Source organism: Naegleria lovaniensis (genome assembly GCF_003324165.1).
Source record: "Naegleria lovaniensis strain ATCC 30569 chromosome Unknown tig037, whole genome shotgun sequence".
NCBI classification, from domain to species: Eukaryota; Heterolobosea; class Eutetramitea; order Acrasida; family Naegleriidae; genus Naegleria; species Naegleria lovaniensis.
Window position 1 is genome coordinate 68,726 of NW_025407859.1, and position 15,025 is coordinate 83,750.

Here is a 15,025-nt window from a genome sequence, read left to right on the forward strand (position 1 = left end):
TTCATGGGTTGAATTAGGGCTACTTGTCAAAATATTTACTAATGAAGAAAGTGAAGAAAGTGATGAAGGGGAAGGAAATGACTTTATGGAATTTGATTCTTCATGGGCAAGAAGTGCAATATACCAGCAATTACGTCCCACATCCTTTGATATAATCAGAATTTTGATTCAGGATAAGCAGACTAAAGGGAAGGCTCTACAACTACTATTTGCAAAACCATTCATCGATGCAACTCCAATCAGACCAATCATTTTGAAACTTAAAGCTGTGAACGGTGACACCTATTCCAGACATAGGAGTATGCAGAATTGTTCATCAACCTCGACCGCATAATGGTAAATACTCTACAACAAAAATCCTGCCAGGTACACTTTTAGTATGCCACGATGATCACCAGTTGATTGATTTCTATATATACACCCTTGACGAATATCATATATTTATAAAAGTCTCTCACATGACCTATACCAAGCACTGTAAAGGTTTAAAGCGTAATCTACTAGAAGCAAGGATGCAATTAAGAAACGAATGAAGACAACCACAGGTGAAGAATATATGGTAAGATCTTATTATAGATACTGCTCGACTCGTGAAACTGCACCTGTTGGTTTAGACCAAAAGGATGTCATTATTTACCTTACCACTAAACCTGTTGTTCCAAAGAAAATAAGAAAGGAAATAAGAATTTGTGACTTTTTGCAAAACCATCAACAGTTTAATGTAGAACCATCCCTTTTAAGCAGTGATCACGAAGATACAAACAATGAAACGAGCCAAAGGACACAGGATGAAGACGAATCTACAGAACCTCCAACAAAGAAAAAGAAGGAATAATTAAACAAAATCATGAGAACAATTTCACGATCAACATTGTAAGTCGGTGAACAAACTTTTTTCACGGCGTCTCTATTAAACATTAAGAAAACTGAGTGTATAATAAATGGTTTATAATCTTTGTAAAGTTTCCTTTTTTTTTCAAAAACCCACAAAAAAATGAACAAATCCCTGACGCCCAACACTGTGAGTAGTAGTAGCGGAGGCACCACCACTCGTTTGACACGTCCTCCTCAACACGTGAGAACATCGAGTGGAATTACACATCACACGACCAACAATGAATTGAACCTATCATCCACTTCATCCTCCTCCCATAGTATTTCATCTTCCGATCCTCATCACAACACCTCTCAACACGCCATGTACAGCTCGGCCGTGTATGGACAACGTCTCAACAAGAGCCGATGTATGGCTCCAGTCAAGGGTGATACTCGAAATAATAGATTTCTTGTGGGTACTTGTTCACTCAATTCCAACAATGAAGTCCATCTCATTGAATTCAACGAAGATGAAAATGATATCTATTGTCGGCAAGTGTACTCTCATTTGAATGAAATTTGGTCCATCAGTCCACATCCGAGCAAGCCTAAATATTTCTTTACTATTTACAATACAGTCAAGTTTGGATTTGAAGCAGCTCTACATGCCATGTCGTGTTATTCCGATGATGGGTCTTCCAATGATGATGATGAAAGTAATCATTTGGAAATGATTTCAAAATTGGAAGCAAAACAATTTGATAATGAGAGAGTTCATGAAGTATTGTGGGATTTGAATGGAACCAATGATCGGTTTTTGACCATTGATGATAAATCACTCCGAGAATTTAGATTTGAAAAAACATGTAAATTCCTAAACAAGTATGATATGGGAGCTAGAAGATTGCGAACTGGTGCATGGGATCCTCATCATCCGGAAATTGTTGCATTGGCAGCACAAACCAAAATTATTCAAGTAGATTTGAGAGAAAAGAATAACAAGAAGAATTTGGAATTTATGGCTCACGATCAAATGGTTCGTGATGTTCAATATAATCCCTATCAACCCTATCGATTGGCATCGTGTGGTGATGATTGTTTAATCAAGTTTTGGGATGTACGTTCAACAAAAGAGCCATTACTTGTTTTGGCAGGTCATTCTCACTGGATTTCAAAAATTAGATTTAATCCACAATATGATCAATTGGTTTTGACTGGTGGAACTGATAATAAGGTCAATTTATGGTCTATTGCCTCAATTTCTTCCAAAGCAAAAGAGCAAGAATTGGATGAAGAGTTGCAACAAGAAGAAAAGTCATCTACAAAAAAGAAGGAAGAATTATTTGACTCTCTCGTACATAGCTATGATGAACACGAAGAAAGTGTGTATTCTCTTTGTTGGAGTAATACCAATAGTTGGACATTTGGTTCTGTATCATATGACGGTCGTGTACTCATGCACACTGTTCCAAAGGCTGAGAAGTTGCGTGTTTTGAATCTTTAAAGGGTGTGTGAAAATCTCAAAAATTTCGCGCCTCAATAAATTATTATCAATCAACTCCATTTTCTCCTCGAAGCAATTTGTGAAATTGTGACGCGTTCGAACAGTTGTTAGTCTTCTTCAATAATGGTTTCAAGTAAATCTCATCCCAAACAAGGTATGATTAAAAGTACTTGCTTTTAGCTCCCGTGGTCATGAGTTCCAGAATATCCTTCTCTTTTGGTTCAAAATACACAATTAGACTGTACTTCCAGGACACAAGACTTTCCTTAATTTTCTTATAGGGAGGATACATGATAATCTCATCAATCTTGTTTTCTACGTTCTGTTTTGATTTGTGACCATCGTCTGAAGGAGCCGGCTCTTCTTCAATGACGCTTTCGTCATGATTGTTGTCGTCATCATCCTCCATGGTTGGTTCAAGGTCTAAATTATGAACTGGGCGCTTAGAGGGAGGAGTTTTTAACATTTCGTCATCCAAATCGAGGTGATGTATCACTGGTTTCTCTTCTTCCTCATCGTCGTCAATGATAATTGGATCAGAATTCCTTTTGTTTTTTGTTGTACTTGTCATGAGCATTTGTTCATGATCATGCATTCTCTTTTTTTCTCGTTCCCATTCCTCATTCGTGTCATTTCTCCTCAATAAAAAGAAATTTGAATAACTTTTTCTAAATTCAAAAGTAAATTGTATCGTTCGACACTTGACTACTTGTAAAGTTCTCTCAGAGGGCATTTCTTGTTTTAATTCTGTGATCGTAAACATTTTCCCATTCACTGACGAGGTTTGCAGAGTTTCATAAATTTGATTTTTCAAAAATGGTTTTAAATATTCATAAAACTCGTTTAAATGTTCCTTTTTAAACCAATTAGAGGCCAATGAGGTCTTTAGTGTAGATTTTTCTTTCAATTTATCAAACATGCAAATTTGTAAAACGACATTCCGATGAATCTTGACCATTGTACGAATCGGAAAATGTAAAGTTTCGTTTCCCGACAATGAAGGTGAAATTTCAACAACATCATCCGATGATGATTCACCGGTGTGGTTGGGAGGTGTGTTCCTGGACACTCTGCGCTTGATGGTGAGCTTGGCTGAGTTTTTCATTTTTTTTGTCTTGCAACTGCTGGACCATGACACAGAAAATAAAAATAGCAGCAACAGCAACCAAAAAAATTTGATATTTATTAGACTTTGCGTCAGTGGCACGGAACAGGGCTTAGCAGTCTCCTTCGCATCAGACATGGATAATGAATCAGACTCGGACGAATTTCTAGACTCTCCTGGGGATTCACTCCCATTTCCAACATGGGAGGAATTATTGCAGGGAATGGATAAACTTTTTCCCGAAAACGTGATAAAGAATGTTGAACACGATGAAATATTGAAGGAATGTTACAAGAAACAGACACTCAAACAACAAACCGGAGTTAAATAATGTCACATGGTTTATTAAGGGACATCTAATATGCAAGCATCTTTCTAAAAAACTCATCTAGATTGACTAATCCATCACCATCAAGATCTGCTTCTCTTATCATTTCATCAACTTCTTCTTGAGAAAGTTTTTCCCTAGGCGTGTTTCCATGTTTGCCAATTCTGTGGACGAAATAAATCCATCTCCATTCTTATCTGTCATTCTAAAGGCTGAGTTCGTCTTCTTCACTACGAACAAGTCTAGCTTGGGCCATTGCTTTAACAACAAGACCCTTCAATTTGCTATCAACCGCAAGGGATCTGGCCTTGGTTCTGCTTGAACTACATAGTAGCAGCAAATCAACAAGACAATGGCAACTACAACAACGAGGCCCTTTCAAACCTGCAGCCGCAGCAAACAGCCATTCAGCCAGGATAGTCCTTGCTGCCGAAATTCAGGTTTGAAAGGGCCCTCACAATAATACTGATTCGCGTCTTATTTTACCAGACCGAACAAGATAACCTACTGAATCCAAGAACTGTACTCGCGCGATTTGTGTTGTTGTTTGTTAAATCATTTCTAACAATCATTCAAATAATTTTCAATTTATTATGTGTGTACGTACGACGAATAGTAATGATCAAATGATCATACACCTGATGATGAAATGTCACAGAGAGTGAAATGGTCATGTCACAAATCTAGAGTGAGTGTGTAATGAACACAAAAATCTAATGCTTTTTGTAATTGTCTAAAATTTCTCTAAGGTGAAATTTCTTACGAATGATTGTCCTTACATCGTCATGCTTTTGAAGTTGTTTCAAGAATGGAATAAGCTTCATGAGTTCACGGTCTTCCTTATCGTCAAACCAACTAAGAATCGGTATACCGTTATCAATCTGATAGCCGTATGCTTGAGGAGAGTTGTCCACAATGACTGTCTTGGAAAGATCACGTCCCAAGACTTCCAAATCTTTCAAGTAGTTTCGTTCGACATCGATACACGAATTTCTGAATACACGATACTTGATAAACTTTCTTTCAGGATCGAGGATTGAGAGTAATTTGTCAGCATACACACTTTGTGATGCAGTGAAAACAACCACTTCGAAAATCTTGGATACAGTTTCCAAAAACTCGACAAAGTATGGTCTTTTTCGTACATAGACTGTATATTCAACCCCATGGAACAACACTGTGAATGTGAAATCAGAGTCTGGAATGGGTTCAGTGCTGCAATGAACAAGTGTTTCATCAAGATCAAGAACTAGAGTAATTTCGGGAGTACCTTGCTCCTTTGGTGGAAGGCAATATTGAATTGGATAAATCTTAGGTTTTGGAGGAAGGTGGGCAATGAAATCGAACCTGTTCCGAGTTGTCAATCGTGAAGTCATTGTTCAAAACGTCCGATCACGCAAGTTAAGGTAATTCATGTTGTAATAGAAAGAATCGAGTCACAATAATGAAAATTCATGAATTAAGCAATTCGTTGTTGCAAATGTTTTCATGAGATACTTACGGATTAAATTCATCATCATCTTCGTATTCAATATCCAAAAGTTGAGAATATGAAAAGTCATAAATGTCTTCTTCGTAATCCTCTTCTTTTTGCATGGCTTGCTCGTCATAATTGACGCCAAGTGTGATATCAGTATCAGAATCGCTCAGGGAGAAACGACGTGGTGAAAAGAGCTCATCTTCATTGGATGTTGTTGATGTAGAATCAGAATATGAGAGTTTACGAAGGGAAAGTGGAGAAGGTGGTTTGGCAGTTGTAGTGGTGCCTTGTGATGATGATTGATCATTAGTAGTTTCATTTTCATTTCCTTTCCGTTCTATTGTTGGTACATTTGCAACAAAAGTGATTTGACATATTTGCATACGTGTATTGAATAATATCAAAATAATAATAATAACCATCATACAGTATGTGGGTTAGCACTATCATAAATTGAAAAAGAAAATTACTTTTTTGTGTTGGCTTGTTTGGTGAGGAGGTGATGAACACCGAGTTTTTGGTATTATTCGTGGTAGACATATTAAAACAGGAATATGTGTTTTGTTGTTATTGATAATGTTGCTAGTGCAGAGAGGATGAGGTCCCGATTGATTGTTCTTCCCGTGATGGTGTGATAACGGTTATGAATTGTTTTGATGGATCAACAAGATGAATCTCTTCAAAAAACCGTTAAAAATACAAGTATATGATTCTCAATTGTCTTTTGCTTGACAAGTACAACAAACAGCAATAACAGAAATATGTGGTTTTACTCTCACAAACCGTTTTATGGCAGAGGAGAGTTATAGGCTTTGGGGACGAACCGAATCTTGCTGTATTTTTTTGTTAGCTGGACTTGATTTTTTTTCAAAAGAAACGGTTTTTTGATAACGGCTGATGAATTTGCTTGGAGGGAATTTTTAAATGGAACTAAAGCCAAGATTTCTATCCCAACAACAACTGCTCACAGACTGCATCAATGACCCATGAATTACGTTGAATTGCGAGAATAGAACGCAATTAAAGGAAACAAGTACAATAATTACAAAAAAATGATTAAACGGTTCTGCGAAGCTCATCTTGCCAAGATCAATCTTTCAAAAGGTTGTAATGTTCGGAAAAACAATTTAAGAGAGTTCGGAATTGATTATTTAGTAACCAATGGATGCTCGGATCATCACAGCTCCATCACCATGAACACATTTCACATTTCCGATATGAACAAGAAAAATAGATTATCCGTAGAGAAATCAACACAATTTCGAAACTATTCTACATGTTACATTCATTGCTATGGTGTTACTAAAACCAAGACCATTACACCAAAGAAGAATATTGAATCTGCTGCTGCTACTAATTCTTCACCAACAACCACTCAAGATGCCAAATCGAGCAATGTTGATTCCACCAAGAAATTGAACATAGAATCCCATAACACAATGGGCAATAGAAGTAATATTCGAGAAAAGACTTTGCAAAACGAATCAGAACATGCAATTTTGGAGAGAAAACATTTAACTAATGATCAACAAGTATCAAATGATCACGCGTCGTCTTCAAACAAGAATCAAGACATTTCATCATCACAACAACAGAATATTCATTTTGATGAATCTATCGATGATATTTATTCTGGAAATTATGAAGAGGATATAACAACAGAGGATGACAAAAAAATTACTTATTCAGAGCAAGCATCCCCCAAGAAAGAAAAACTCACACCCATGATGGCTCAATATTTCAAAATTAAGGAAAAACATTCTGATTATTTACTGTTGTTTAGAATGGGCGACTTTTATGAAATGTTCTTTGATGATGCTGTACGAGCGTCACAAGTACTTCACATTACAGTAGGTGTTGACATTATTGCAATAAGAGAGAATTTAATATTTTCAATGAATGGTTCAGTTAACAAAACGAGGAAAGCATTTGGGAGAAGATATTCCTATGGCCGGAATTCCACATCATGCACTTGATGCATATCTACAAAAACTCATCAAGAATGGAGTTGTTGTTGCAATTTGTGACCAAGTGGAGGATCCTGCTGAGGCAAAGAAAAATAAGAAAATTGTTGAGAGACAAATTACTAGGTTGTATGTTTTTTATGATGAGTTTTATGTTGTTGGAGCTTAACACCATTTTATATTTTACTATTTTGATGTGAATAATGTTATAATGATTTCATTATTCACATGTGAAAATGCCTTATAATTTGGTTTGCCTTCATTCAATCCCACAGAGTCACACCCGGAACTCTGGTGGAAGATCGATTTCTGGAGGCCAGCGAAAACAACTATCTCGCTGCCATTGGTTTACCAGAAAAGTTCTCTCTCAACGATGAAGGTCACAAGGAACAACAGGTCACTTTAGCATGGGTTGAACTCTCAACAGGAGAATTCAATTATGTAAATTGTGCATGTAAGTATTGGCTTGATTAACTTCAAAATGAACATGTACATACTTTATTAATAACAACTAGTTGGGAATTTGCAATCGGAATTGCTGAGATTGAGTCCAAGTGAAATCATCGTGCCAAAACAATTCGAAGCAATCCTTAAGAATAGAATTCAAGACTACCATGTGTCATTAAGGAAACAAAGTTCTTTTCATCATTGCTCTGAAATGATTCAAAAACATTTCAAATTGGACAATCTCTCGAACTATAGTGGGGTATGTATATTCTACCATTTTTTTAACAAGTATCATAATCATGCTTGCGTCTAATTTCATCTACATTGATTATGTGTATTATTCGTTATTTTTTTTGTCATTCTTCTAAATAACCGAATCATCGTATGGCCGTGACAATTATATTTGTAGCTTGACATTTTGACATGTGGATTGATTTTAGATTATGTGAAAGAAACACAGAAAGGTCAAATGCCAACTCTAAACATTCCTGGAAAATTTAAAATGGAACTTAATTTATCGATTGATTTGGCCACTCGTAAAAGCTTGGAACTCACACGAACCTTATCTGGCTCAAGAAAGGGAAGCTTGCTTTCAATTCTTGACAAGTGTGTAACAGCCTCTGGAGCCAGATTGCTCTCCTATCGATTGGCCTCTCCACTCGCTGTTCCATCAGAAATTGAGGATCGATTAGATTGTGTCGAGTACATGATTGATGATCTTCACTTGATTCATCAAATTAGAGACTTTTTGAAAAATTGTTATGACATGGAGAGATCCATTCAACGACTCAGTCTCAGCAGAGGCAGTCCAAAGGATTTGTATTCAGTAGCTGCCACCATTTTGCAATGTAAGAACTTGAAAGAGTTGTTGCAGAGTAATCAGACAAAGCGTGCACTGCAACCTCCAAAGCTTCTTCAACAGATCATTGAGGAATTGAATACATTGGAACAACTCGGCATTATGGAAGAGGTTCTTTCAGCCCTTAAAGAATACGACGATCTTCCCAACTCGGTCAATGACGGAGGCTTCATTAAGCTTGGTTATTCGAAAGAGTTGGACGAGTGGATTCATCTGAGTCAGCACAGTGAATCTCTTATACAGGATCTTCAAAAGCAATACAGAGATTTGACTGGTATATCAAGCTTGAAAATTAAGAACAACAATATCATGGGTTACTTTATTGAATGTTCTTCGTCCTATAAGGAAAAGCTGCTACAATTCAAAGAATTCACTCACAAACAAACCATGACCACTGCAGTTCGTTTCAAAACATCACGCCTCGAGGAGTTGCAAGAGAAATTAGGAAAGGCCCAACAAGAAGCCATTGATATGGAACTCAAAATTTTCTTTCAGCTCCAAAAGAAAGTTCTATCTCTTGCCAAGTCGCTTCTACTCTCTGGACAAGCAATATCATCTGTTGATGTGTATTCTTCCTTGGCCTTACTTGCCCGAGAACGAAATTACAAGAGACCTCGAGTGTTGCCATTTTCTGATCTGAATGATGACACGACCACAAATAATGCTCATCCACAGTTGCAACTCAACTACTCAACAATGCCCATGTTTCATATTGAGAAAGGTCGTCATCCCATTGTGGAATATGCCCAACAAACAAGCACTGCCAAGAATCCATCCAACCAGAATGCACTTGGAATTACCTTTGTTTCCAACGATTGTTTCATGTATAACAATGAAAATCGACTCATGTTGTTAACAGGAGCAAACATGGCTGGAAAGAGTAAGTATCTTTGAAAATTTGTGTCATTTCAACTTTTTGCATTCTGACCGTATGTGTTGTGAAACGACGACTCACTCTTCATCATATCCTTTTTCTTCACACACAACCCCAACATTAATCCAATAATGCAGGTACCTACCTTCGTCAAAATGCCCTTATTATCATTTTGGCTCAAATGGGCTCCTTTGTGCCAGCTGAAAAAGCTGAATTTATGGTTGTTGATAAGATATTCAGTCGTGTGGGTGCTTCTGACAATTTGGCCAATGATCAAAGCACCTTCATGGTAGAAATGGTTGAAACTGCCAACATTCTCAATCAAGCTACGAATAAGAGTTTTGTCATTATGGATGAATTGGGTCGTGGAACATCTGTACTCGAAGGCCTAAGTATTGCCACCGCAGTGATTCAACATCTCCATAACAAGATTCAATGTCGAACTCTTTTTGCCACTCATTTTCATGAATTAATTGAGAAGGCAAAAGAATTGAAAAGTATGAAACCTTACAAGTTGGAGGTAAAAGTGAATTCAAGAAATGAAATTGAGTTCACCTACCGAATCGTTCCCGATAAGATTGTGGATGGCAAAGCGCTGCCTCAACACATTCTTCGTATGCCATTCAAGTTGCAAAATTGGCTGGAGTGCCTCAAGTAGTGACAGAGGAAGCTGAAAAGATTTTAAACAAGTTGAGAGCAGAGAGAAGGCAATAACGAAAATTTCTTTGTTGGATCGTTAGATTTGCTATTTACAACCTGTCTGTCACTTTTCACTGGTTGTTTTGAAAAAAAACATCAATCAAAAAAATACAACCTTGTTGTTTTTGACTGTGTAAGTATTTGTCATGCTCCCACGTAACAGTGTGTCATTCATATATATAACTGTCTCATAACGAAATTTAAATTGACTGCCATGTCCACAACAACCAACAATTTGGGTGTCATAATATTGTGTGTTCATCATGATGATTCGTATCTCCCTCGGTGGTGACATGCCCGTAATTTATCGTTATCACCCACATTATCATAATCAATGAATGACCACAAAAATCTTCTTCGGGGTTTGTTTATACAAACACCAATAACAATCAAAATCTCTTTGATCATCATCATCATAGCACACTTTGTCTCGTTCTATTGATTGACAGAGTCAACAACAAGAACAACATTATTATTATCAACCACTACGACTATTACGACTCCATCATTTTACAATCACACTTGAACACTCTCCCATATAGCTAAACAACCACTCTAAATATTGACCTCACAAATGCCCGTCTTTAATCTCTTTAAACGAAACAATTCTGCAAAGGACTTTGAAAATGCGAGAAGTGAAAACCGAAAAACCATTGGTGCCAACAAGAGTTCACAGGACATGTCCAAATTGCAGGGAGATATTTCGTCCTATGATAAATCACATACGGGATCATCGTTGGATGAATCTTCCTCTGCCACTCAATCTTCTGTAGCTGCGATGGCTGTTCTTTCTAAATATAGTAATAATTCTGGCAAGAAGAATCAAGAAAAGATGCCAACACCAGAAGAAATTATGGTACTTTTTGAGAAATTGTTAAAATACCACGGAATTGCACCAACAGATAAACGACACAAAGTCATGATGATGAAACCATTGGAAGAAAAATGGAAATTGATTAAAATTATGGAACAAACAAAGAAAGAAGCTGAGAAATTACACACTGTCAAGGACACACCAGAGTATATTACACACAGATTGAAAGAAGAACCAACGGTTGGAACTGTGTCAGAATTGATTGGTTTGTTAAAGAGCGCAAAATCTGAGGATTGGATTAAAAAGTTTTTGGAATTGCAAGGATTGGATTGTTTATTTCAAATATTGATTGATAGTTGTGATCAACAAATTCAAGAGCAGTAAGTAGTGTGTGAGTGTGTGCGTGTGAATGAGCGTGTGCGAATCATGATGATTTGAACATGTATATCTCTATGGATGAATTTGTTTATATATCTTTTTATGGATGGAATGCATTTTTGAAATTTGATTTCATTATGTTCATCATGAATCACCAATTGTGAAAAATGTGACGAATCACACATTCACTCTATAACAATGTGTCACACACAGAGGTGGAGCTTTACGTGAAGAATTCTCCGACGATGAAGACGCCAAAGAAGAAGAAGAAGAAGACGATGAAGACGAAGAATTGATCGAAGATGATGAAGCTGCCACTTCCACTCCTCAACAAGAACCAACCACACCACAAGTGGATACTTCCAAGAAAATTAAAGCCATCATTCCAGCAAAGAAGAATGAAAAAGAAGATCCCTATGATGTGTTACAGGCAGAATGTGTCAAGGCATTGCGTACACTCATGAATACCAACGCTGGTCTCAACGCGTTCCTTTCGAGTAAGGATAAATCAGTGTTGGCCATTACAAAAATTCTCGACTCTCGAAATACCAAAACCAAAACACAAATTTTCTTCTTGTTGGCAACTATATGTAGATTTGAAGATGGTTTTTGGATTGCTCTCGATTCCATGAACAAGTACAAGTTGAATAGAAAGGAACGTGCAAGATTTCAAACCATTGTTCGTCTCTTAAAGAAGAAGGTTGAAGTTACTGAAGAAAATGTCATGTTAAAAGTGTCACTTATTGTGTTTATCAATGCTTTGATCAATTCACCACAAGACATTCAATTGAAGAAACAATTGAAGAAGGAATTTGTGGATTTGAAAATGGTTGAAATTAGTGAGAGGTTAAAAGCATTGGATCTCGACGATACTCTCACCATGCAATTATCCATTTTCGAAGAAGAAGTTCAAGACATTGAAGACATTGAAGAGGAAGAAGAAGATGTTGATATTGACTCTCTGGAAGATCCAATGCAAATTCTCAAATTGATTCGAGTTCAACTTTCTGGTTCAGAAGCTTTTGATTATTTTGTGAAAATGCTTCAATACTTTTTAATTGTTTCTGGCAAGTCGAATGAAAAGGAAAAGTCAAAGAACATGCAAACTTTATTGAACATGATCAAGAAAGCAGTTGCATTCAATGAAGAAGGAGGAGTTGAAGAAGTGAGTGTACGAGAATTGCAATTAGCAGATCGTGTCGAAACTCAACAACGTAAAATTACTCAACTCGAAACTCGATTCCTCAAACTTGCAGAAATGTTAAAGACTGGTAAAATTGATGAAAAAGTCATTGAAAAATTCATTAGCTTGACATCCAAAGAGACCAAACAAGTCTTCCAAAAATCCATTGAAAATATGGATCCCAACGATTTACAAGAAGAATTCCTCAAAGATGCTGAAGAATTTCTTGTCAAGGTAAAACCTAAAAATGGTTTTGATCTTGAGACAGTTCAAGCTCCTGATGAACTCAAGAAACACATGAAAAAGTTAGAGACTGAGTTGAAATTTATGACCTATAAGGCCAAACAATTAGAAAAACAATTACAATCGGGTGGTGGTGGTTCAGGTGGTTCAGGTAGTGGTTCAGGTAGTGGTTCAGGTAGCGTTGACTCCTCCTCCTCCAATAATGGAGATTTGTCCAATTCTAGTAGCAGTATTACAACGAACGTTCCTCCTCCTACCACCAACACCACTAATGATGGTTCTGGAGAAGGTTCAACCTCCATTCCTCTTCCACCCGTTCCAGGTGGTTTCGATGGCTCTGTTCCTCCTCCACCTCCAGGCATGGGTGGTGTGCCTCCTCCACCTGGTATGGGTGGCATACCTCCACCTCCAGGCATGGGTGGCATACCTCCTCCTCCAGGCATGGGTGGCATACCTCCTCCACCTGGTGGTATTCCAATGCCTCCAGGCATGGGTGGTATTCCCATGGTTCCAGGTATGGGTGCCATTCCTCCAGGTTACGTTCCTCCAAAACTTCCCACTTACAAGAGTACAGCAGCCATGAAAGGTGTTTTCTGGAATAAGGTTGCGAATAATCAATTGAAAGATTCCATCTGGATTAAGAAAGATATCGTGACAGGACTCGAAGGCATTGAGTTGGAACAATCCGAATTGGAAAAACTCTTTGCCAAGAAGGAATCCATTGTGTTGGAGAGTAGTACTGCCAAGAAACCTGAGAAGGTCACTCTCATTGATCCAAAGAAGGCTCAAAACTCGGCCATTGTATTGGGTTCCATGCGTTTGGAACATGATCAAATCAAACATGCCATTCTGAGAATGAATGAAGGTGTTTTAGCACCAGAGAATATCAAAGCTCTCAAAGACATGGTACCAACTCCCGATGAACGACAAGCTCTCTCCGATTATCACGATGATTTCAATAATTTGGGAACGACCGAACAATTCTTGACCAAGGTCATGGACATTCCCAGACTCGAGGAACGTTTGGAGTGTTGGCTCATTAAATCTCGATTCCCTGCATCGGTGGCATCGATTGAACCCGATATTGAGAGTGTCATTACGAGCTGCAAACAATTACAACAATCCAAGAAACTACAACGTATTCTGCAAGTGATTTTGGCTGTGGGTAACTTTATCAATGGTAACAAGAAGGCCGTTCATGGTTTCCAAATGAGTGCTCTCTCCAAATTGAAAGATACCAAAGCTACTGGAGCCAAAATGAACATGTTGGATTATATTGTACAATTTTTAGAGAAACATCATCCAGAAGTGATTAATTTCCATGAAGAACTTGCTGCATTGCAAGCTTCTGAGAGAGTTTCCATTCAGGGAATTAATGCTGAATTGAGTGAAATGAAAACAGGTGTGAATTTTGTTGGACGTGAAATTGAAAAGTCAGATATGAATAATGAGGAGGATCGATTCCGAGAAGTCATGGTTGACTTTTTGGACTATGCCTCTGAAAAGGTCGAATATTTTGAATCGCAAATTAAGGAAATGCAAAATCAAATTGAAAAGCTTCAAGTATTCTTTGCAGAGGATCCAAAGAAGTTCACTCCAGAATCCTTCTTCTCTTCCATGAATACCTTTATTTCTGACTTTAAATTTGCATATAGTGAAATTTTGAGAAAACGTGAAATTGAACGAAAGAAACTCGAAAAGGAAGCAAAGGACAAGGAACGTCAACAAAAAGTTGCCTCCTCACGAAAGAAGAAGGAAGAACAGGAACATGTTGGATTTCCAAGAAAACCCAAAGCAACCACAGGAGATGCCGCTCTCTCATCTCCAACAGAGAATAGTGGCACTCAGCGATCATCTGTGGGTGAGGACAATGCTACTGGCAGTTCTGCAGACTCTGCACAAACCTCTGCTGAAGAGAAGGGAGTTTTGGATAAGACACTCGATTCATTAATTGATGGTTCTGGATTTAAAAAGGGTGTTTCAGCCAATAAGAAGAAGAAGGCTGCAGCTCAGAGTGCTGTGAATTTGATTCAAAAATTGGAAATTGAAAAGACCAATGAAGCTAGTGGAGGTGGTGGTGACATGAACGATCGTGTCAATAGTGTTTCATCGACTCCCCGTGATTCGTTGGCTTCTCCCGTAGAAGGATCTGCAACGACGCCTTCAGACGATCAATCCATGAGAACGCCACGAGGTGTATCAAAAGCACCAAGTAAGAGAAGACTCAAGCAAGGTGGAGATGATTTGTAATAAAGAATAATTTCATTCATGTCTTTAACAGAAATTGCTTTTTTGAAAGGATTTCTACCGAGGCAGTGCCGGTAGAAAGAA

General features: G+C 37.7%; 6 protein-coding genes across 6 annotated transcripts; 4 read left to right on the forward strand and 2 right to left on the reverse strand.

The window, feature by feature from the left end:
• Positions 1 to 529: 529 nt before the first annotated feature.
• C9374_009050 (uncharacterized protein) lies at positions 530 to 835 on the forward strand (the record flags this gene model as incomplete). Its single annotated transcript, XM_044699195.1, has 1 exon — positions 530 to 835. One exon carries the CDS (start codon positions 530 to 532, stop codon positions 833 to 835), a length of 306 nt encoding a protein of 101 aa, XP_044544796.1.
• A 159-nt stretch (positions 836 to 994) lies between these two features.
• On the forward strand, positions 995 to 2,320 carry C9374_009051 (uncharacterized protein; the record flags this gene model as incomplete). Its single annotated transcript, XM_044699196.1, has 1 exon — positions 995 to 2,320. One exon carries the CDS (start codon positions 995 to 997, stop codon positions 2,318 to 2,320), a length of 1,326 nt encoding a protein of 441 aa, XP_044544797.1.
• A 160-nt stretch (positions 2,321 to 2,480) lies between these two features.
• C9374_009052 (uncharacterized protein) lies at positions 2,481 to 3,425 on the reverse strand (the record flags this gene model as incomplete). The annotated part of the gene is made up of 1 exon (XM_044699197.1): positions 2,481 to 3,425. One exon carries the CDS (start codon positions 3,423 to 3,425, stop codon positions 2,481 to 2,483), a length of 945 nt encoding a protein of 314 aa, XP_044544798.1.
• A 1,041-nt stretch (positions 3,426 to 4,466) lies between these two features.
• On the reverse strand, positions 4,467 to 5,773 carry C9374_009053 (uncharacterized protein; the record flags this gene model as incomplete). Its single annotated transcript, XM_044699198.1, has 3 exons — positions 4,467 to 5,100; positions 5,255 to 5,570; positions 5,704 to 5,773. The coding sequence occupies 3 exons, from the start codon at positions 5,771 to 5,773 to the stop codon at positions 4,467 to 4,469; spliced, it is 1,020 nt and encodes a 339-aa protein (XP_044544799.1).
• A 512-nt stretch (positions 5,774 to 6,285) lies between these two features.
• C9374_009054 (uncharacterized protein) lies at positions 6,286 to 10,035 on the forward strand (the record flags this gene model as incomplete). The annotated part of the gene is made up of 6 exons (XM_044699199.1): positions 6,286 to 7,083; positions 7,142 to 7,326; positions 7,473 to 7,651; positions 7,713 to 7,903; positions 8,054 to 9,383; positions 9,515 to 10,035. 6 exons carry the CDS (start codon positions 6,286 to 6,288, stop codon positions 10,033 to 10,035), a joined length of 3,204 nt encoding a protein of 1,067 aa, XP_044544800.1.
• Positions 10,036 to 10,650: 615 nt separating this feature from the next.
• On the forward strand, positions 10,651 to 14,944 carry C9374_009055 (uncharacterized protein; the record flags this gene model as incomplete). Its single annotated transcript, XM_044699200.1, has 2 exons — positions 10,651 to 11,270; positions 11,482 to 14,944. 2 exons carry the CDS (start codon positions 10,651 to 10,653, stop codon positions 14,942 to 14,944), a joined length of 4,083 nt encoding a protein of 1,360 aa, XP_044544801.1.
• Between the last annotated feature and the right edge of the window lie 81 nt (positions 14,945 to 15,025).